At 50.4% G+C, this 23,356-nt stretch overlaps 1 protein-coding gene across 8 annotated transcripts in view; it reads left to right on the forward strand.

The window, feature by feature from the left end:
- The window catches only part of SHROOM2 (shroom family member 2), a 141,088-nt gene that overhangs the window by 91,544 nt on the left and 26,188 nt on the right, over positions 1-23,356 (forward strand). For 4 of the 8 annotated variants that reach the window (XM_027533603.1, XM_027533604.1, XM_027533602.1 and 1 more), the window contains exons 4-5: positions 3,657-5,865; positions 7,069-7,166. In XM_027533603.1, coding sequence (XP_027389404.1) covers positions 3,657-5,865; positions 7,069-7,166 — 2,307 coding nt within the window. Of the gene's footprint in view, positions 1-3,656; positions 5,866-7,068; positions 7,167-18,559; positions 18,797-23,356 lie in introns of those variants that run through there. The other 4 variants (XM_027533605.1, XM_027533610.1, XM_027533607.1 and 1 more) reach the window with 4 other exon arrangements.

Genomic DNA, 23,356 nt, shown 5'->3' on the forward strand with positions numbered 1-23,356 from the left:
TTCGTCTGTGTCCATCAGTGACAGTAGCCTGTAATTTTATTTTGTGTGTGATGTCTCTGCTTTGGTGTCACAGTGATGCTGGCCATGTACAATGAGTTCAGAAGCATTCCTTCCTTTGCAATTTTTGCAATAGTTTGAGATGGAAAGGTGTTAACACTTCTCTGAAAGTTTGGTAGAGTTCACCTGTGAAGCCATCTGGTCCTGGACTTTGTTTGATGGGAGTTTTTTTTTTTTTTAAATTAGGTTGAGCTTGTTGCTGCTAATTAGTTTGTTTATATTTTCTACTTTCTGGTTTGATCTTGGGAAATTGTACATTTCTTGAACATTTTCCATTTCTCTAGATTGTCCATTTTATTGGCATGTAGTTCATATAATTATCTCATAAGATCCCTTGTGTTTCTGTGGTATCAGTTATAATTTCTTTCATTTCTGACTTTACTGATTTTTGGGGTCCTCTTGTTTCTTGAATCTGACTAAAGGTTTATCAATTTGGTTCATCTTTTCAAAAATCAGGTTTTAGTTTGATCTTTCTTAGTGTTTTTTAGTCTATATTTCGTTTATTTCTGCTCTAATGTTCATGATTTCTTGGAGTTTGTGTGTTCCTTTTTCTAGTCGCTTTACATATAGGGTTAGAGTATTTGAGGTTGTTTGTTTCCTAAGATAAACTTGCATTGCCGTAAACTTCTCTCTTAGAACTGCTTTTTCTGCATCCCGTAGGTTGTGGATTGTTTTATTTTGTATGGTGCCTTTCTTGACTTCAGAATGATGTTCCTTTTCTGATGAGAAAAGTCTATGGATGCATCATTACTGGAACGATTCTAACTTTTTTTCACTGAGTAGCAGATGTATAATACTTGAAAAGAAAACAAAACGAAAAACCAGGAGAAAGGATGGGCAAGCGTGCTTTCTCATTTATGTCGTCTAATTGATAAGTCGGTTTTGGCCGAATGCCTTTGAGCCAGCCGAGTGGGATGGCTGTGCCACACCAAGGGATGGTGTGATACCACCCTTCTTTAGAGGTGTTTACGTGCAGATTAGAAGGCAGGGGTCACTTATGTGTTGAGTGGGAAATTTTGCCAAAGCTCCCCAGGGGATTCTGTGCTACACCAGCACCCTCTCTCCCAGGTTGCTTTGTGGAGGTACAGGGGAAACCAGGGGCCTTCACAGCCCATGTGCCAGGCTTGGGACCAGCCTTGGCCTGGTGGTTTCTTGGTGACTTTGAGACAGAGGGCCTGAGAATTGTGAGTTGGTAGAAGGGGGAAGGCTGGTCCACATGGCTTACCTGCAGCCCACATTTCAGGGTCAGAAGGGCAAATGCCACCCCCAGATAGCACCATGGGGGTGTTGGCTTGGAGAAGCTTCTGCTAGCCACAGGGAGCTGACCAGGCACCTTGGTTAGTGGCCAGTGTCCTCGCTAGTCTGTTAGAAGGATAATGGTAACAGCCAGTAGTGTGCCTCTTTGGGGTGTGTGCACAAGTGCCTGTGTGAGTGTGTACGTGTATTTGTTTGTATATGTATATGAATGTGTGTGTGCATGTGTGTGCGTATGCGTGATATGCATGACTGTGTGTGTCTGTGTGTGTATTCAGAGCTAACATAAATATCTCAAAGTCAGGTTTTGACTATTACTCAATGTCTGCTGTAAAGGAAAATGTGTCTTAAATCGAATATTCCTGGGACTTCCCTGGTGGTCCAGTGGCTAGGATTCCGAGCTCCAAGGTCCCCAGTTTCAATTCCTGGTCAGGGAACTAGATCCCACATGCTGCAACTAAGTCTTGGCGTGGTGCAGCTAAGGAGCCCGTGGGCTGCCACTAAGACATGGCCCAGCTACATAAATAAGTACAATATTACCTATTTACAGCCATAAGAGATGGTAGTATTTGGAGTCCACGGTACTTTGGAAAAACCCAGATTATCATCCCAGTGGTAACACTTAAGTGAAAAAGTGGGCCTCAGAGTGCATTATGACAGTGACTTCATGTATTAGGATCTCCATGAAGCCCATTTGGCTGTTTTTGAATTAAGACACCCATGTGCCCTTTGGAAACCGCGCTGAGCTTTATTTCTGTCTGCTTGGACTTAGAATCTCCCGGAAAAATCCACTCAGGAATGCGGGAGACAGGATGGAGAGAAATGTACTCCATTTCTGGGCGGGGACCTGGTCTGTCCTCCGAGGACACGGTGTGGAGCCCAGTGTTCACGTGACTTAGCCAGCTCACACTCTTGTATCTTTTCCCAGGTCACACATTTTTCTTTCTTATCTTGCTTCCTCTCAAACCTCAAGTAGATGCAGTTTTTTACCCCCCTTGAAGCATGAATGTTCCAGCTTTGTTGAGCTTTAATGAAAGCACTTTACATGCCTGGATAAATAGTTTAACCATTGAGAGCTTAAGTGTGCAATATCATCCTATCAAAAAAAAAAGAAGTGCATACCTAAGTCTTAAAATACTAAAAAAATGCTAATCATTGTTTGAGCTTTCAGTGAGTGGCAGTCCTTTTGCAATAGTAACATGAACGATCACAAATCACCATGAGAAATAATAATGAAAAAATTCTGAAATACTGCAATAATTTCAGAAATGTGGCAGAGTGAACGGTGTTGGGGAAAATGGCACCTATAGGCTTGCTTGATGCAGAATTGCTACAAACCTTCAGTTTGGGGGGCAGGGAGGAAGGCGTATCAGCAAAGTGCAGTAAAATGAGGAATGCCTGTAATTTAATATTTGGGTTTTGCAAATATAATCTTATCTCTGAACTTGCCTTTTTAAGTTGAAGATCCTTCTCTTTTGACGGCCTTCCTCGTGCTAGCAGTGCATAGCATGAATTATTTCATGCACTAAACTAGAGGCTCACGAACTTGTTCCACAAGGGGCCAGATACACTTTCTAGCTGGTGGGCAGGTGTCTTTGGCAGCTGCTCAGCTCTGAGTTTGGAGCCCTGCACACAGCCATGACCGTGTTCCCCTCAGTCTATATTTATGAGCACTGAAATTTGAATTTCAGATCGTTTTTATGGATCACGTGGTACTCTTTGAATTCTGCCCTCTCCACCCACTAGAAAACCTAAAAGCCATCCTTAGCTTTGTGGGCTGCGGTTTGCTATCCAGGATACTTCTGCATGCTGCGGACTTCCGCCCAGCCTGTGGGTGTTGTCTTCAGAAATGTACTGCAGCACTGAAGGTTTTCTGTTTGGGAAAAGCCATCCAGTGGGGAGGACTCTGACCCTTTCAGCCTGCCTCGGAAAAGCTGCTCTTTGAAATGTGAAAAGTTAGATGCGGTGCGCTCACCTTCTCTGGGCTTCACCCTGGTGACTCAGGTGGTAAAGAATCCACCTTCGAATGCAAGAGATGCAGGTTCGATCCCTGGGTCCGGAAGATCCCCCGGAGAAGGAAATGGCAACCCATTCTGGTGTTCTTGCCTGGAGAATCCCATGAACAGAGGAGCCTGGCGGGCTACAGTCCATGGGGGTTGCAAAGACTGGGACACGGTTGCATACTCATATTCACTTTCCCGTCCAGGGATCTCCATGGGGGAAGAGTGGTTAGTGATGTCTGCATGAGGGCAGCTGCGCCCACGTGCACCGTCTCCTCTTGCCCTTCCCTACAACCTGGCCCTAAAGCACCCCTCTGTTGCCTGTGGTTTCTTCTCCTTTCCTAGCTCCTCCTCCCAGGACCTGTCGGGCGGTGCCTGGGAGCCAGCGAACCTGCAGCGCACCTCGGACCACTTCAGCTCGCTGGGGAGCGTCGACAGCCTGGACCCATCCTCCCAGCCCGACCCGTCGGGGCGCCTCTCCGCGGCCAAGTCCAGCAGCAGCATCGACCGCCTGGGCGGTGCCAGCAAGCGGGACTCAGCTTACGGTTCATTCTCCACCCGCTCCAGCACCCCGGACCACACCCTGCCCAAGGCAGACGCGTCCTCGGCCGAGAATATCCTCTACAAAGTGGGCCTGTGGGAGGCCTCCGCTGCAGCGGACAGACGGCCGGGCCTGGCGGCCGGCGACCCTCAGGGCACCGAGGAGCCCCTGGGGTGCTTCCCACCCCGGGTCCCGGAGGACGGCCCCGAGCCCAAGCTAGCTGCTTGCGGGCGGTCCAGCTCCGGGCCCGTCTGGTATGTTCCGGATAAGAGACGAGCCCCTCCGTCCCCTCCCCCGCCGCCTCCCCCGCTCCGCCGTGACAGCTTCGCTGCCACCAGGAGCCACGAGCAGACCCAGGGCCCCACGGTCTCAGCAGACGCGGCCCCAGCGCAGCCCTTGCCGGGCCTGAGCCGCGTGCAGCCCCACGGTGGCGACTGGAAGAGACCTGAACCCGCTGATCAGCTGTTGAGGCCGGCGCGCGGGGCTGACGGCCGGAGAGCTGCGAGCTCGGGGTGCGCTCCAGGGGCACATGTGGACTGTGGGTGGCCGGCCTGCGACAGCGGGTCCCGGGCCCTCTTGGGGGCCCCCAGCCGGCTGCAGGCTTCTCTCTCGAGCACTGACGTGCGCCGCCCGCAGCCCTCGCCCGTGTGCCAACACCCGCGCCACTTGAGCGACGAGGGCCCCTTCTTCCGCAAGGGCCCCAGGGCCACCACGTGGCTAGGGGAGCCCCTCCCCGCTGACTGCCTCGGGGACAACACCCCTGCTGCCATTGTCATCGGAGGGCCACGCGCTGCAGACCAGAGGGGCGACTGCAGCGCGCAGAGCCGCTACTACTGCGTGATGTCCAGACCCGGTCCCCAGTGGGGCGCCCCGGCCCCTCAGCCCCGCTGCTACCCGTCCCGGCTGGAGGGCGCCCCGGGCGCACGGCAGAGAAGCAGGGCAGACCCGGTGGACAGGGCACCCGAGGACCCACCGGGGGCTGGCCTCCTGGACAGAGGTGGCAGGAAGAGGGTGGTGGGCAGCTTGGACGACGGGGGCGGCGAGATCTGCCCCCTGCAGACGCCCATGCTGCACTCGCTGAGCCGGGAAAGGGCGTGCCCGCCCGAGACCCGCCACAAGGACATGGCGCCGGCGCCGCCTGAGGCCCTGGCAGGCAAGCCGCTCCGGAGGAGTGACCGCTTCGCCACCACCCTGAGGAATGAGATCCAGCAGCGGCGAGCCAGGCTGCAGAAGAGCCGGAGCACGGCCACCTTGGCCAGCTCCGCGGAGGAGGAGGGGGAGGTGGAAGACGACGTGGAGACTGAGGCGCGCGGCTCCTGGGCGCAGCCAGTGGGCGCCCCGGAGACCACCTTCCCCAGCGGCACCTATAAGGACCACTTGAAGGAGGCGCAGGCCCGCGTCCTGAGGGCCACGTCGTTCCGGCGCCGCGACCTGGATCTCAGCCTGGCGGACCCGGAGCCAGCCCCCCGCGTCTGGGAGGGGGCCCCGGGTGCCAGGCCGCCCTTGTGCGCTGCCGGCAGTGGCAGCGGCAGCGCGCGCATCGGGAGCCGGAGGCGCTTCACTGCCGAGCAGAAACTGAAGTCCTACTCGGAGCCCGAGAAGATGAACGCGGTGGGGCTGACGGGGGACCAGAGCCCTGCACCCCATGATGAGACGCTGCGGACCTTTGCTGACAGGTGGAAGTTTTTTGAGGAAACCAGCAAGCCCGTGGGCCCCCAGCCCGGGCCGAGGCCGGCGCCCTGTGGCTTCCCCAGGGAGAAGCCGGAGATGCTGTGGACAGTGGGCCCTGGAAAAGACGGAAAGGCGGGGAGACCCATCCCGCCAGAGCGGCTCGGCACCTTCGCAGAGTATCAAGCCTCCTGGAGGGAACAGAGGAAAGTCCCGGAAGCCAGGGGTGGCGGGAGGTACCACTCCACTGACAACATCCTCGACGTGGGTGTGGACCAGGAAGAGAGGCCACAGTACGTCCACGAAAGGTCCCGGTCATCACCTTCCACGGACCTCTACAAGCAGGTAAGCATTCTGCAGGGGACCAGACGCAACCCCCCCTGACCCCAAAGCACAAATGGGACACCCATGGCCCAGTGTCATGGTGACTTGTGTCCTGATGTCCAAGCGTTTCTGTGCACCAGGCTCAGCCTCCTGCGAGTGGTACCTGGGGACCAGGTCCACACATTCATGACAATTGCAGGTGCCCTGGTTTCCCCCACATCTCGAGTTCCCAGCCTCATCTCTAGCTGAAGCTGTCTCCCCCCTTGATTAGCTTGCCGTTAATACAAAGGGAAGAGATTGGGGGAGCAATAGAAAATGGTTAAGTTGTCCTCTGAAATGAAAAGGGGTGCTTCACATCCACCCTTATCACAACACACGTGAGACACTTTCAAATACTGATGCCACTTCATACTTTGACTGTTCTCATTTGGTTTTTATTTTATGGGGTCAGATATTTTTAAAGATTGCTCTGGGGTAAGTGTAACTGAAAGTGCAGTGCTTTATTGCACTTTCCTTAGGCGTATTGATGGTGAAAGCTGATGTTTAGCTTTCTAAAAAAAACCTCCGTGCTTGTATTCATACTTCACGGTTCATAGTCAGTCTTCCTCTCTCTGCCTTTTCTGTTCCTTCCATCTGCAGGGGTGTATTTCAAAGGAAAGATTTCCTGCGGCATCCGACGGAGGCTTTTATAAACAATAGAACCAGCGATCGCTTTGTTATACACTTATGAACGTGTGTGTGTGTGCGTGCGTGTGTGAAGAGAGGTGCTGGTTTCTGTGTGGCCCCCAGTACAGAAAGGCCTGTGGACACCTAGGGCATGTGTGTCCCCTGAGATGGTGCCCTGTGCCACGTGACCTTTGAGAATTCACGTTCTCAAGGTCAAGAGACCAGGCTGCCAGACTCCAGGTCCCAGGGCTTGAGCTTTGACTGCGGTGAGCCGTGTGACCAGCAGCGTTTTGATTTGACTGGGTGGGGTTGGGGGCCACCATGTCACACAGCTTTCCAGCCCTCACGTCGCAGTCCTGCTTCCTGCCGGGGAGCCCAAGGGGACCGCGGTCTCCTTGAGTCATTTTGACAAGGGCTGGGCTGACTGCAGGCCACGTCACCCAGTCCGTGGGTGCTGGCTTACAGAGCGCACCCACAATGAAGGGGTTCGTGATCGCAGAGGTTCTCAGGGGGGAGGCCGCTTGATGACTGGGTGTCCTGTTGTGCCGCCCTTGGCAGGACGCCTCCATGGAACCTCGATGGGAAGCAGGGGACCCGGAGGAGCACACGGAGCTTTCTTCGGCGGCACCGGCCGAGGACAGAAGCCCCACCCCAAGGTAGGAGAATCTTGCACTTGGGGTCGCTGAGGAGGCATCTTGGGGGGGCGGGTGGGCTGCTTTACGGGGGTTGAGGGCTCGGATAATGTGGTTGGGCGTGTGGTTTCGGCCAGACTTGAAGTGGCTGGTCACCAGTTGGAGTTGCCTGAGGCCCCTCACCACTGCCTGTGGGACCAGCAAACCCAGGGCAGGGACACTGTGAACACCCTCCTTATGGCATTTTTTTTTTGGTTCATCAGACAGCTGCTGTGTTTTGTATACAGTCGAGTTCTTTCTGATGACAGAGAAACCCACTGTGATGGGCTTGAATGGAGTGCTTTATGCAGAACAGCAAAGTGAAGGGACCCTTTAACGACTAAGGCGCAGCTGGGTTGCTGGCTGGGGAATCCAAGTTGCCTGGAAGGATTGTTAATGAAAGGATGGGGGTTAGGCCTTCTTTAATGAGTTCATTTTGAGCTTTAAAAATAGAAATCGACTCGGTCAGCTCCCCCAGAGCAGGTCAGAGCATGAAAAAATGGGCTGGCTGCAGTGTTAACATGATTATATGCCCACATTCTAAAATGTGTCCAGAGTAGCAGTCTTCCTGCAGTGAGGATGAAATTTAGGTGAAATACACACCACTGTGTGGACCCTTATCCTTGAGGATTGCAGGAGAGGACATTGCAGGTCACTGCAGGAGCTGAGCTTTAACCTTATTTGCAAAACAGCTGATAAAAGGGTCTTCCCTAGTGGCCTAGTGGGTAGAACACGGAGCTTGCAGTGTGGGGGACCTGGGCCCCCTCCCCCGTCAGAGAACTACATCCCGTGTGCCGCAGTTGAAGACGTGGCACAGCCAAGTAAATACATATTTTTAAACAAAACAAAACAAAACACTGATGGAGAAATGGAAGCCGATTCGTGCGCGGTAGGGTCACTGAGTGCAGATCTTTCTGTGCCTTGAGGGTCTCTGGGGGTTGATAGCTGCTCGGATTAAAACATCAACCTCAAAATTGAGGGTTGTGTCTCAGAAATGACCGAGTTGAATGTTGGCTCTTGCCAGCCTTGTGCGCCGGGGTCTTATTTCATTTGGCTCTAAAACTGGCTGCTGGCAGCATCGCACAAGGGTATAGTGGCTCGGAGGGGGCAGGCACGGTGGTCTGCGTGTGCTGGTGTGGGACGCGGCTGCCGTGAGGCACACACCTGCAGAAGTGAGGTGCACGGTTGGGGCTTTGTGACCCTATGTTCCGAGCGGAGCATAGGGACATGCTACGGAGCGCCAGCTGTCATCTTGATCAGAGCGGCTCCTCGCCCCACTGCAGTCCAGAGCGTGCCACATTGTGGGGAGGCGGGGGGCTGCTCCGGGCAACCCTGCACATGTGGGAGGGCTTCATTCCCTGCATGGCAGCACACGCGGGTGGGCTTCCCTCTTGCCCAGCGTTGGCCTCAGGCCTTTAAACTGCAGAGCTCTCGCTGCTGCACTGGTTGGACTTCAGCTCCTCTGCTGGTTCAGTCGTAATAAATGGCTTCACTGTTACATACTGTGTGTGTGTGTGTGTTACAATGGCATGGTCAGTAGTGAAGGGGTGAAGAGGACGGGGGTGGGTGGGAGGAGATGGCGGTGAGAGGGAGAGAGGGAATCATGTGCTGTGTGCATCACAGCCTTGGCTTCTGGCAGGCTGTGTGGGTAACCACTCTGAGAGAGTGACTTCCAGAAGCTTTCCCGCTTTTGCGCGACCAACCTAGCAATTTTCAGAATCATCCTGTGGGTTTTTAAAGAGCGGTGAGACTCAAGTGAAATTCTAGAACAGGAATGTCAAAAAGGTGTGGTCAGCTGCTTTTGGAGAATGTTTTATTTTCTGAAGTAACTGGCCCAAAGAGAGTGCCCTCGAAACATATAAATTTGAGAATAAAATAAATGAAAATGCAGGCAAGGGACTGTCCTTTGAGATCTATAATGCAAAGATTTAAAGATGCCCAGTGTTTTGCATAAATTAATGTAAAACAGTCTGTATAAGGGCTTCCCTGGTGGCTCAGACGGTAAAGAATCTGCCTGCAATGTGGGAGACCCAGGTTCAAGCCCTGGGTCGTGAAGATGCCCTTGCAAAGGACGTGGCTACCCGCTCCAGTATTCTTGCCTGGACAGTCCCATGGACAGAGGAGCCTGGCGGGCTATATGGTTGCAGAGAGTCGGACAGGACTGAGCAACTAACGCCCTCTAATTGCTGATCTGTTAACCAGAACATGATAATGAAAACTGGTTTTTGTTGTATTTATTAGGGTGCCAGAAGAGTATCAAGATAATTATTCATGTAAATCAAATTGAGAACTTTTAAAAAAACTTTATTTTATATTGGAGTATAGCCAATTGGGCTTCCCTGGTGGCTCAGATGGTAAAGCGCCTGTCTGCAATGCAGGAGACCCGGATTCAGTCCCTGGGTCCGGAAGATCCCCTGGAGAAAGAAATGGCAACCCACTCCAGTATTCCGGCCTGGAAAATCCCATGGACAGAGGAGCCTGGTGGGCTACAGTCCAGGGGGTCACAAAGAGTCAGACACAACTGAGCGACTTCACTTTCACTGTAGCCAATTAACAATGTGATAGTTTCAGGTGAACAGCTAAGGGACGCAGCCCTACATATGCATGTATCCATTCTCCCCCCAACTCTCCAAATTGAGAACATTTTTCTGAGGTTCAGAATTCTGGTTCTGGATCAAGTAGGACAGGCGTTCTACCCCTACAGGGACTCCTAGCGTAGGAGGGAAGGAAAGACACCCATGCTTACAACTGGGGGGATGACACATAATTGTCAATTTTTTAAATGTTACGTGGTCGGATAGGACTGAGCAACTAACACCCTCTAATTGCTGGTCTGTTAACCAGAACATGAGTGGAGGTGGGACTCAGCTCCTTTTGGATCGTGGCAAAAAATAATTCTCCGTTGACAGAACCCTGCTGCTGAACTTGTTTGACGAATTTAATTGACCTGGCAGTACGTGAAGCAGCAGGCTCTCCTTGCTTTTTGGAGTGAAGACATCAGCATGTCAAATTTGGTACCACGAACTTGTTGGCCGCTAAAGAAAGAAAGATAGTGAAGTCGCTCAGTCGTGTCTGACTCTTTGCAACCCCATGGACCTGTAACCTGCCAGGCTCCTCCATCCAGGGGATTCTCCAGGCAAGAATGCTGGAGTGGGTTGCCATTCCCTTCTCCAGGGGATCTTCCTGACCCAGAGATCGCACCCTGGTCTCCTGCACTGCAGGCAGATTCTTTACCATCTGGGCCACCAGGGAAGCCCAATGTATCCGACTCTTTGTGACCCCATTGACTGTAGCCCACCAGGCTCCTCTGTCCATGGGATTCTCCAGGCAAGAATACTGGAGTGGGTAGCCTGTCCCTACTCCAGGGGATCTTCCCAACCCAGGAGTCGAACCCAGGTCTCCCGCCTTGCAGGCAAATTCTTTACCAGCTGAGCCACCAGGGAAGCCCAAGAATACTGGAGTGGATAGCCTATCCCTTCTCCAGTGGATCTTCCCCACCCAGGAATCGAACCGGGGTCTCCTGCATTGCAGGCGGATTCTTTACCAGCTGAGCCGCCTGGGAAGCCCAGTTATGGACTAGACTGGACATAAGCAGTGCCCTTCAGGTGTCTGTATCTCCCATCACTCCCCCAGATGAGACCATCTAGTTGCAGAGAGACAAGCTCACGGCTCCCACTGATTGTACATTAGGGTAAGTGGTACAGACATTTCCTTATTTATCACAAGGAAATTTTATGGTACAAGTATTTCCTTTATTTATCACATGGGATACTTACAGAAAGAAAATACACCATACATGCCATCTGCTTGAATCATCCAGAAACCATCCCCAGCCCCCCACCTCCCACCCCCACCCCCACCTCTTGGTATGTGGAAAAATTGTAGAGGATTCTGTTCTGGGAGGTTCTGCAGAGTATTCCTGTGGGGTGGAGCCTGGCGCTGTGGCCTCTGACAGGTTCCCTCCCCCATCCTCCTCCTGGCCACCTCCGCCCCCTCCAGGAGGAGTTGCTGCCAGCCGACCAGCTCTGACCTGCAGGCTTGTGTTTTGCTGGGACATGTGAGAGAAGGGGGGGTCGCGGTGGAGACTTAAGAATGGATCCTTAAGCCCAGTAACAGCCAGAAGGTGGAATGTGTTTTACATTGGTGGAGCGTGATTTATGCTCTTTAGGGAAAAGCATGTTTTAATAGTAAATCCATCAACACACTTAAATCCAGCTGAGGGTCACCTCCCTGTCCGACTTCCCCTGAGAGGTGGCTTGGTGTCCAGAGCCTGATGCCAAGTCTGACTTCTTTTTTTATTAATTAGTTTTTATTGGAGTATAGTTGCTTAACAGTGTTGTGTTAGTTTCTGTTGTACAGCAAAATGAATCAGCTGTGTGTATAGATGCAGATAGATATATATGCTGTCTTTGAAAAAGTTCTTCCCATTTAGATCCCCACAGAGCAGGGAGTTCCCTATGCTATAGAATAGGTTCTTACTAGTTATATATTTTATACATAGTATCAATAGAGTATGGGCTTCCCTGGTGGCTCAGATGGTAAAGAATCCGCCTGCAATGTGGGAGACCTGGGTTCAATCCCTGGATTGGGAAGATCCCCTGGAGAAGGGAAAGGCTACCCACTTCAGTGTTCTGGCCTAGAGAATTCCATGGACTGTCCACGGGGTCGCAAAGAGTCAGACACAACTGAGCAACTTTCACTTTTCCATCAATAGTGTATGGGCTTCCCTGGTGGCTCAGATGGTAAACAATCTGCCTGCAACTTGGGAGACATGAGTTCAATCCCTGGGTCAGGAAGATCTCCTGGAGAAGGGAATGGCAACCCACTCCAGTATTCTTGTCTGGAGAATCCCATGGACAGAGGGGCCTGGGGGCTATAGTCCATGGGGTTGCAATCAGATGCAACTGAACAGCTAACGCTTTCACTGCTTTTTCCCCACTTTCTTCATCAGTGGTGTGTGTGTGTCAATCTCCCGGTTCCCCCCAGCCACCCTTTTCCCCTTGGTGTTCATACGTTCGTTCCACACACAGGACTGACCTTGTGTGCGCTCACAGGCTGCTCACGAGAAGGTTTCATAATTGGAGAGTGTTCCACCCTCATGTGCTGCTTGCTTTTCTGGCCTGAATTCAGTGAGCTAAGGCGGCAGTTGAAGTTTTTCCTTCTGAACCGCCATGCCGGGTAATTAGGAAGTCACGCTGGGACGATCACAAGGTGAAGGCCAAGCTTGAACTTTCCAGGGCAGAGTCCAGGTTCCTTCGGGTGGTGCAGCATCTCCTGTGCAAGGAGCCTTGCTGACCGACTTCCAGAGATGAGAAGCAGCGGCCGTGGGAAAGTCCTGGGCTCAGCGTCTGCTGCTGGTTTTAATGTCTTCATTTGTCACTACATTCTCTCCTTGTGTTTATAGCCAGGCGACTTCCAGAAATGCAAAGCCAGGCTAAGGGACGCGCAGGTTTGCTTACTGCCTGGGTTTGTCTTGTGATTCCCTGTTATTCAGAAGGGAGCATTGTAAGGGCGGTGGTCAGAGGGCTCCAGGGCTTAGTTCATCATCCATCATCACACTGCCCTTTGAGAATGTTCTCATGACCCCAAAGGGATTAGTTTATCCATCACCACCATCCACTTCCAGAACATTCTTACTACCCCAAAAGGCCTACTTCATCTGTCACCACCGTCCACTTCTAGAACATTCTCACCACCCCAAAGGGATTAGTTCATCCATCACCACCATCCACTTCTAGAACATTCTCATCACTCAGTAGGAATTAGTTCATCCATTACCACCATCCACTTCCAGAACATTCTCACCACCCCAAAAGGATTAGTTCATCCATCACCACCATCTACTTCTAGAACATTCTTATCACCCTGACGGGGTTAGTTCATACATCACCACCATCCACTTCCAGAACATTCTCATCACCCTGAAGGGATTAGTTCATCTATCACCACCATCCACTTCCAGAACATTCTCATCACCCCAAAGGGAAAGCTTGTACCCACTGAGAAATCTTAGAATTATTACCAGGATGTTCTGGACAGTGTGCACGGTCACGCCTTGTGTGTGTTTGGGTCACATTGTTGGAGGTGATGAGCTGGACGTCCCCAGCAGGGACAACAAGTTGAGGCCAGGCTCACGCAAGAACCCAGCTGTCTCCACACACAAGGGGTGAGCCCTCAGGGTGCCCTGGTAGCAGAGCTGTAGCTCCCGTCCTTGCAGAGGGGAGCAGTGAGTCCTTACATGGCATGTGGGAAGCCATGGAAACTGCATCTCCAAGAAGTGGGGTGTCTGGGGCCACGAGAGGAACAGTTCATTTCCAGCAAAGCTGTTACATGAACGTTGGCTTCATGCTCTGCTCTCATGTCACTTGCATATCTGTTTTACGTTTTATGGCTTCTCTGATGGCTCAGATAGTATAGATTCTGCCGGCAATGCAGGAGACCGAGGTTTGATCCCTGGGTCGGGAAGATCCCCTGCAGAAGGGAATGGCTACCCCCTCCAGTATCCTTGCCTGGACAGTCCCATGGACAGAGGATCCTGGCGGTCAGCAGTGCGTGGGGTCACAGAGAGTCAGACACGACTGAATAACCAATACTTTGTGTTTCACGTCTAAGAGTTGTAAAAACAAGGAAACTAGGCGTATTTAACAATATTATAAAAAGCCTCTCCTTGCATGATTCTGTGTGTAGATGCTGCCCAGAAAAGGCAGATCCGTGGAGACACAGGGGAGGTGGGTAAAGGTTCGGAGGATGGCCGTCTGTCCCAGTGGTGTGGAGCTCCTGTGTGGGTGATGGGAACGTTGTGGAATGAGATGGTGGTCATGCTGCCCAACTCTGAGTTTACTAAAAGCTGCTAAACCGGACACTGCCAGAGGGTGAATTTTTGGGTATATGAGCTTCGTCTCAGTTTTTCAAATCACATCAATGCTGGAAATCCACACACAAAAATTTTTTTTTAAGTAATATAAAATGATGCTGTGTGGGAACAGATTTGTGGTTACAGAGGAGGTTGGTGTGGGAAAGGAAAGGATTAGGAGTTTGGGGTTAGAAGATGCAAACTATTCTATACAGGATGGATAAACAGGGTCCTGTTGTAGAGCACATAAAGAAAGCTGAGCACCGAAGAATTGGTGCTTTTGAGCTGTGGTGCTGGAGAAGACGACTCTTTGAGAGAGTCCCTTGGACTGCAAGGGGATCCAACCAGTCCATCCTAAAGGAGATCAGTCCTGAATGTTCACTGGAAGGACTGAGGCTGATGCTGAAGCTCCAGTCCTTTGGCCACCTGATGCGAAGAACTGACTCACTGGAAAAGACCCTGGTGTTCGGAAAGATTGAACGCATGTGGAGAAGGGGACGACAGAAGATGAGATGGTTGGATGACATCACTGACTCGATGGACATGAGTGTGAGCAAGCTCTGGGAGTTGGTGATGGACAGGGAGGCCTGGCGTGCTGCAGTCCATGGGGTCGCAAAGAGTCAGACACGACTGAGCGACTGAACTGAACTGACTGTAGAGCACAGGGAACTGTATTCAATATCCTGTGGTAAACCCTCATGGCAAAGAATATGAAAGAATGTATTTATATGTATAGCTGAATCACTTCGCTATACAGCAGAAATTAACACAGCATGGTAAATCAGCTGCCCTTGAATACAGTTGTAAAAGAAAGACTGCAATAAAAATGCTACTTTTCACTCATTAAATTGTCACACATCTAACCCAGCTGAGACCATGTGTTCTGTGTAGATCAATAGAATTTCTACATATTGACTGTGAGCATGTAAATTAATTACACCCACTTGGTGTAAAATTTTTGTTGGGAGGTTGGAAACAAAAAAAAGAAACAAGGTCCTGTGTGACTCCAGTCTGAGAGTCTTGGCTCTAGCTCAGAGGTCAACAAGCTTTGCAAAGGATCAGATAGGTAAACACTTTGGCCCTCAGGGAACTCAGTGTTCCCAGCATGCAGACAGCTCTGCCATTGTGACCTGGGAGCAGGTGTGGACGGTCCCTGAAGGGCTGGGTGTGGCTCAGTTCTGTTCAGTTCAGTGGCTCAGTCGTGTCTGACTCTTTGCGACCCCATGGACTGCAGCAGGTCAGGCTTCCCTGTCTATCACCATCTCCCAGAGCTTGCTCAGACTCATGTCCATTAAGTCGGTGATGCCATCCAACCCTCTCATCCTCTGTCACCCCCTTATCCTGCCCTCAGTCTTTGCCAGCATCAGGGTCTTTTCCAATGAGTCAGTTCTTTGCATCAGGTGGCCAACGTATTGGAGCTTCAGCTTCAGCATCAGTCCTTCCAATGAATACTCAGGGTTGATTTCCTTAAGGATTGACTGGTTTGATCTTGCTCTCCAAGGGACTCTCAAGTCTTCTCCAACACAACAGTTCGAAAGCATCGATTCTTCGGTGCTCAGCCTTCTTTATGGTCCAACTCTCACATCCAAAGGTGACTACTGGAAAAACCGTAGCTTTTACTAGACGGATCCTTGTCGGCAAAGTGATGTCTCTGCTTTTCCATTAAAAGATCCAGGGCTCCTTGGAGAAACGGGCAAGTCTAGGGTTGGGGCTGGCAGTATACAAAACGAAGTCTGCAGTGTGATGAGTTGGTTGGATGGCATCACTGACTCAGTGGACTCAGTTTGAGTAAACGCCAGGAGATAGCAGAGTACAGGGAAGCCTGGCGTGCTGCAGTCCCAGGGGTCTCAAAGAGTCGGATACGACTTAGCAACGTAGTCAAACGTCCTAATGGCAATTATGCCAATTGTACTAATTGTGGCATACACTTATGGCAAATGTACTAATGTGTTGACAGCAGGGAAAACGGGTGTAGGGAACGTTCTCCTCTTGTAATTTTTCTGTAAATCTAAAAGCATTCTGAAAGGAAGTGTTGGAGTAGCTTTCCTCACGGCATTTCGAGTTAGCTTGTAAATGTCATGTGTGAACCTCATTTATTTGGCTGCACCAGCTCTTAACTGTGGCATGTGGAATCTTTAGTGGGGGGCATGCAAACTCTTAGGGACGGCATGTGGGATCTTAGTTCCCTGATCTGGGATTGAACCTAGGTCCCTTTCTTGGGAGCATGGAGTCTTAGCCCCTGGACCCCCAGAGAAGCCCCCAGGAAAGCCACTAGGCTCTTCGTGGATGCCTGTTAATATGGACGGCCTTGGGTTCTGCTCTGAGATATGCGGCTGGCCTTGGGTGGATGGCACCCTCGGGTAGTGATGGGTCCTGGGCTTGGTAAAATAATACACGGAGATGAAAACCAGTGTGCAGGGGCCTCCCTGGAGGCTCAGTGGTAAAGAATCCACCTGTCAATGTAGGAGACACAGGTTCGATCCCTAGCCAGGCAGATCTCACATGCTGCGGAGCAGCTAAGCCACAACTATTGAGCCCAGGAGCTGCAAGTGCTGAAATTCGTGTGCCATAGAACCCATGCTCTGCAATGAGAAGGCCACACCCCACAACTGGGGAGTAGCCTCAGATCACTGCAGCTGGAGAAAGTCTGCAGCAATGAAAACACGGCACCACCAAAAACAAATAAATAAAATTACTTAAAAAACAAACAAGTGTGAAGAATGTGGGCTTTGGGGGGAGAAAACAGGTTCAAATCCACTCTCTTCTTTTCTGTGTGGTTGCATCAAGCCAGCTAAGCTTGCTAATAACGTCCCAATAACTAGTCTTCCCTTCAACATGGTTTCCCTAGTGACTCAGTCCGTAAAGATCCGCCTGCCAATGCAGGAGGCCCAGGTTCGATCCCTGGGTCAGGAAGATTCCCCTGGAGGAGAATCCACTCCAGCGTTCTTGCCTGGAAAATCCCATGGACAGAGGAGCCTGGTCCAAGGGGTCACAAGAGTCAGACATGACTTAGCGACTAAACAGCTACGTGAAAACCCCAGAGTTCCCAGATATTAACTTTTATATTCAGCATCTGCATAGACTTACTTAACGTACTTGGTTGCCTTGTCACCATCAGAATTCTTTCATGCCCACCTGTCTTTAGTTTGCTTCCTGATGTTTGTGGCTTGCCTCAGCAATTCCCAACTTACTGTGACATTACGACATTATTTCAGTGGGTTAATTCTATTTTATTAAAATGTAGTGGGGGTGAATAGCATACTTAATTAATACATTATTTGGCTTCCCTTGTGCCTCAGCTGGTAAAGAATCCGCCTGCAATGCAGGAGACACTGGTTCGATCCCTGGGTTGGAAGGATCCTCTGGAGAAGGGAGAGGCTACCCACTCCAGTATTCTGGCCTGGAGAATCCCATGAACTTTATAGTCCATGGGGTCACAAAGAGTTGGATACGACTGAGTGACTTTCACTCACTAGTATGCTGGCCTGGAGATAAACATACCAACGACCTTCCTTGCAGATTCATGTGAAAGTTTAATGTGTGTAACAGTAATGGAGCAGCACAGTGTCTAAGATCAAGTAGGTGCAAAAAGAAAGTCACCTTTAGTTAAAATAGCCACATGTGTGTGTTAGTCTCTCAGTGGTGTCTGACTTGTTACAACTGTACGGACTCTAGCCCACCAGGCTCCTCTGTCCATGGAATTTCCCCAGGCAAGAGTACTGGAATGGGTTGCCATTCCCTTCTCTGGGGGTGGGGGGATCTTCCCAACCCAGGGATTGAACTCGGATCCCCTGCACTGCAGGTGATTCTTTACTGTCTGAGCCACCAGGGGAGCCAAAAACAGCCACAATTCAGGGGATATTGAAAGTGGTGTGGGTTGTTTGTTTCATTGAGCAAGAATGGAAAGTTAATTGGGGTGCATTTTGAAGAGGTTGAAGCCGGTGGTGAACCTTGGACCTGAAGGGTAAGTGCTGGGCTGGAGAGGGTCAAGGTAGTCTGTGTGAGAAGGGGCTGTTAGGGACCCTGGTGGGGGGCACTTCCTGAGTGTTTGAGGGGTGGTGAGCACCCAGGGTCTCAGGCTGTCTGGGGAGGGTGGTGTAGGGGCTTTAAACATAGATCATTGTGAAGGGACGGGTTGGGTCAGGGTCAGCCTGCGACCCCTTGGTGGTCTGCACACAATGCCTTCTAGGCAGTAAAACTTCCAGAGACACTCTGTTAGTTGTTCTGATCGCATTCCTACCGAGTGTGTAATAAACCCCCAAAACACAGATAGACGCGAAATGGGCTATTGAATGTTGGTTTTGTTTTGTTTTTTTTCAACTTCATTGTTCCGTCTGACCTTAAGGTTGTGAGATTGAACGGGCACAAGTTAGAGGATAAAACGCGGCGCAATCGAGTGGACAGAGCTTTTTTTTTTTTTTCCCCCTATCACTTTGAAGTGATAAAAAGGAAGACAGGCTCCAGGAGGACCAGGCTTTGGGGGTTTGGCCTTGGGATTTGCCAGTGAAGTCACCGGGGAGCCTGGAGGCCCCGGGGGAGCCTGCGTGGACTTGTCCATCGCTAGGCGGCAGCGGACGCAGTCAGGCCGCCAGGCGCGCTCGCGGAGGGCGGAGCGCGGGTAAGCCAGCCGGGTACCCCCGCCACCCCCATCTCCGGGTGTCTTCAGGGCAAGGCTGCTTTTCCGGGCTTGCAAGCTGCTCGCGCCCCGTTTGTTCTCCTGCTTTGAAGAGCAAGTTGCCAGCTCCGGGGGTCGGGGCGGGAGGTAAGGGAGCGGGTTGTGGGTGGGGGTTGGATCTGGGGGAGACCGGCAGATGGGCTCCCTGCGTATTGTTCTGCCGGATGGTTAAATCGTGCAGATGGGGGGTGCAGAGTCCGCTGGAGCTCAGTCTGCGTGCAGGCACGCGAGCCTGTAGTGTGTGTGTGTGCGCGCGCCCGTAGACATGTGCGTTCTTGGGACTGTGCTGCTGACGGCGAGCCGGGGTGACTGGGAGCCCTTGGCATGGGGGGGGGGGCGAGCGCCTCAGTGGGATCTGCAGACCTGCTTCCCTTGCCCAAGGGTCCCCAGGGGTCCCCCAGGAGGCAAGCCTTGGAGGGCGCCAGCCCTGCATGAAGACACTTGCTTGCTGTGCCCTTTTTTCTTTTTCCATAACAGTAAGAAATAAGCATTTTCACAACAGGAGGCTTTGAATATGGATGGAGAAAGGAAATGGTGAGTCAGCCGCAGCAGAATGGGGGGAAAGAAAAGGCAGGGAAATCAGATGTGCGTGTTGAGTCATGAAAAAAAGTGCTTGGTGGGTGAATTCGCTCCTAGCCTGCTGATTGCAGTGAAAAAAATAAAATGTAAATAGAGAAAAGTGCTTGAGGTTGGTTGTGAGCATTTTGCAATGATTGGATTTGTGCTCTTTTTTGATTGTGCCCATCGAGAGACATGCAGTCTTTACGGGGTTTTGCTGCATATATGCTGTGGGATTGGTTTTTTGGGGGGTTTTTTTGCCTTTTTTTTATTGTGATAAATGAAAGGTGTTACTCATTTTGGCCATATTTCTAAGTAATTGAAACGGTTTTGCTTTGCTCCAGCACACTTTGGTGTGTGTGGCGGGAAGATGCCTTTTTCACAGAGAAACTGCCGCAGTCTGAGTCTGCAGGAACTGACTCCCCTGGGTGGGAGTCTTCTTGAAAGTGGATCGTGCCTGAAGTGGTGGTCATGCCTAGGTGAACCGTCAAGGGGAAAGGGGGTTTGGAGGAAGGTTTTCAGAAAGCTACGTGGCAGCGTTCATAACAACGTGCTGCCGTATACATTGTCTGAAGACCTACACAATGAATGAAGGGGAAATGATATGTTACCAAGTCATAAAATAAATAAAAGATTGGGTCGAGTTGTGATGAATGGTATAGACATAGTTTCTTTTCCCTTGGAAACCAGAATCTTGGAGGGTGTATATTAGAAATATATATATTTTATCATTACTTTGCAGAAGCATATTTTCCGGATGGTAGAAACTTGGACATCTCTGTGCTTCTTTCTGTCAAGCATAGTGGAGAGACATTTCATCCTTTCCGTCTTTCTCACGTACACACACACATGCACACACATGAACCCAACAAACATATACCACTTATGGGAAAATATTTGCAGGAATATTGTCATTCGTGAATGCATGAACGAAACACAGAAAAGCCATTTATTAAAGGAGTATTAGCATGTATACCATACCATGGGTGAAATAGCTACCGTATAACACAAGGAGCTCTGCTCGGTGTTCTGTGATGACCTACAGGGGTGGGATGGGGGAAGGGGGAAGTGAGGGAGGTTCAAGAGGGAGGGGATATATGTATACACATGGCTGATTCACATTGTTGTCCAGCAGAAGCTAATACAATGTTGTAAAGCAATTATCCTCCAATTAAAAATAATATTTTTAAAAGGAGTATTAGAAATGACCATCCATATGGGTGTTGACCATACAAGTTGGATAAGGCTTGTCCTGCCCAGCTGGGGTGACATGTGACCCTGTCACGTATGCTGACGGGTGGGTGTTTGGCATAAACTGACTGTTCTTCGAGCCGCGTTGGGGTTTTGAAGGTTGGAGAAGCTACTACTCCGTGTGGCCCTCAGCATGCATTTGCTTTACTCCTCACTGCCTTGAATTCTCCTCCTCTTGTACGGATGAAAATTTAGCAAGGTGTAGGTGGGGAAGCACTAGCAACAAAGAGCTGGTGTTTTGTGTCCACCAGGGTGAGCCTGCCTCTCCCCGGTCCGTGCCCAGTTGTGTTTTCTGACTTTCCTTCCAGAGGTTCAATTCCTTAGAGGTTCACAAAGGCTTCTCACCTATACATCTTGGACCTCACAAGATTGCCACATGACCCTGAGCAGAGTTCCTGGTGCTGCGCAGCAGGTCCTTGGTGGTCATCCATTGCAAATACGGCGGTGTGGATTCACACAGCTTCCTAATGGGGCTTTCTCGCGTGCCGTGTGGCTGGACGTTCGTCTGGGTGGGGATTCCTGCTGGCTCCTAGCACGCCTCGTGATGAAAGGTCCTGCAGACCAGCACAGCCTGTGTGTCGACCTGTTTCGGATGCCAGACCTGCTTCTCTCACTTGCTGTCATGTCCCAGGGCCAGCGCACCAGCAGCACAGTGTGGAGGAATTGTCACGTGGGTTTCCGGGGCGGCGAGACAGATACGGACCCCTCTTAGGCAGGCTGTGAGACTGCGGACACAGGTCCTAAGCCCCCGTGGATGTGACTTTCTGTTTCTTCATCCGTGAAATAGGGAGTTGGGGTTAAATGATTTCTAAGGATCCATTCAGCCGTGATCATTTTCGATTCTCAGGGAGAGAAGCCAGGAGCTTAAATTCCCCTTGCATAACACATCCAGATTCCTGGGTTGTCTTGTTGCGGTCAGTTGCTACCAATATTCATGTGAGTGAAGACTTATATCTCACACACATACACACACATACACACACACACACACACACACACGTGTGTGTGTGTGTTTTCTTTGAGATCCGATTATTGATAAAATGGGCTCTTGTCAGCAGACTGGGCTTTTCTGTCTGCAAGAGGTGCTTGATGCATTGCAAGCGTGCTTGCCAGATACACCTACTTAGCTGTTCTGTGATCAAGTTAGCTGCTAGCAAATGAAGTTCTCTTGGGTGCAGCTTTACATGCCCTGTGTTATTTAAGGACTGTTAACAAAGTCCAGCCAGTGGGCTCTTACACATATTTGGAGGCCATTCACAATAAAATAACAATGGGACTTCCCTGGTGGTCCAGTGATTAGGACTTTGCCTTCCAAGGCAGGGGGTGTGGGTTCCGTCCCTGGTGCAGGCAACTGAGGTTTCACATGCCTTGTGACTCAGCCAGAATAATAACAATAATAATAATGATAAAGTGTACAATTTTTTTAAGTAGAATAACTGGAAATTCAAGGAAAGTATTTAACACGTATACATACAGACACACCTGCATCTATATGTATACACGCATGCATGTTATATATGTATTCACACAAGCGTGTAAGTATATGTACTCATGCACACATAAGTGCATATGACTGATAGACATGTAGGAATAAAGTAAAATTTTCATGTACAATAAATTTCTGAGCCCTATTGAGTAAATAACCTGTTTCTAAATATGGTTCGGCTGAGTAACAATCAGACAATATTCTGAGATACGGTATTTTCAAAACTTTGGGGTCACCTACATTGTGCTAAAAGGGAGACGCTTAAAGCAGATGGTTTTCTCTTAGTTTACAGAGATGCTAACGCTCTTCTGAAAGTGTTAGTCGCTCAGTGCTGTCTGACCCATGGACTGGAGCCCCCCACCAGGCTAGGGAATTCTCCAGGCCAGAATACTGGAGTGGGTTGTCAATCCCTTCTCCAGGGGATCTTCCCAACCCAGGGATCGAACCCAGGTCTCCCACATTGCAGATGGATTCTTTACTGTCTGAGCCACCAGGGAAGCCCTATCTTTATTTTAATATGTTTTCCCACACAGTTTCCCAGAGTTCAAAAGTGGCCCCTTATTTCATAAGCTTGAGGTTTGTTTTTGAGAGCCAGGATTCATATTTATCTGGGGGTACGGTTCCCTAGGCTGTTCTGTAGTCTTTAGTAACATTTCCTTCTTTAAAAAAGAAACAAAAATCTGTGTTACTAATATTAGAACATTTTTATTAAAAACAGAGGGACTTTCCTGGCAGCCCGGTGGTTAAGACTCTCACCTTCAACTGCAGGTGGGAATAGGTTCGATCCCCGGTTGAAGAGTTAAGATCCCACATGCTAAGTTGTATGGCCCCCCAAAATTTGAATATATAAAATATAAAAACATATGGAAGGCCTGGAAGGCAGAAGGAAGACAGTGAAAATTGTCCTCAGGATCACATCCAGAGAGAGCAGTGTGTCCCCTTTGGGACATGTGATCACCTTTATATACTTGATGTAAACAGCGTTTTTATCCTTGTACACCTGTGATGCCTGGCACTCTTAAGATCCGGCCGCCCAGTGGGAACACCGTGGACTTGTAGGGATGTGTTCCCAGTCTTTCCCAGTGGAAAGTAATACCGCAGCAGGCGTACGTGGTGAAATACTCCTGCTCTCATTCATTTCCTTAGGAGGACAGTCTGGACGTGGAATTGCCAAGCAGTCTTCTGGAAAAGATTTGGGACTCCCCTGGTGGTCCGGGGGTTAAGAAACTGCCTTGCATGCCGGGGGCGCGGGTTCAATCCCTGGTCGGGGGACTGAGTGCCACCTGCCTCAGAGCAGCTAAACCAGAGCACAATTGGAGGGCCCGTGCACAGCGCTTGAACACCCTGCATGC

This window comes from Bos indicus x Bos taurus, chromosome X, assembly GCF_003369695.1.
Source record: "Bos indicus x Bos taurus breed Angus x Brahman F1 hybrid chromosome X, Bos_hybrid_MaternalHap_v2.0, whole genome shotgun sequence".
NCBI classification, from domain to species: domain Eukaryota; kingdom Metazoa; phylum Chordata; class Mammalia; order Artiodactyla; family Bovidae; genus Bos; species Bos indicus x Bos taurus.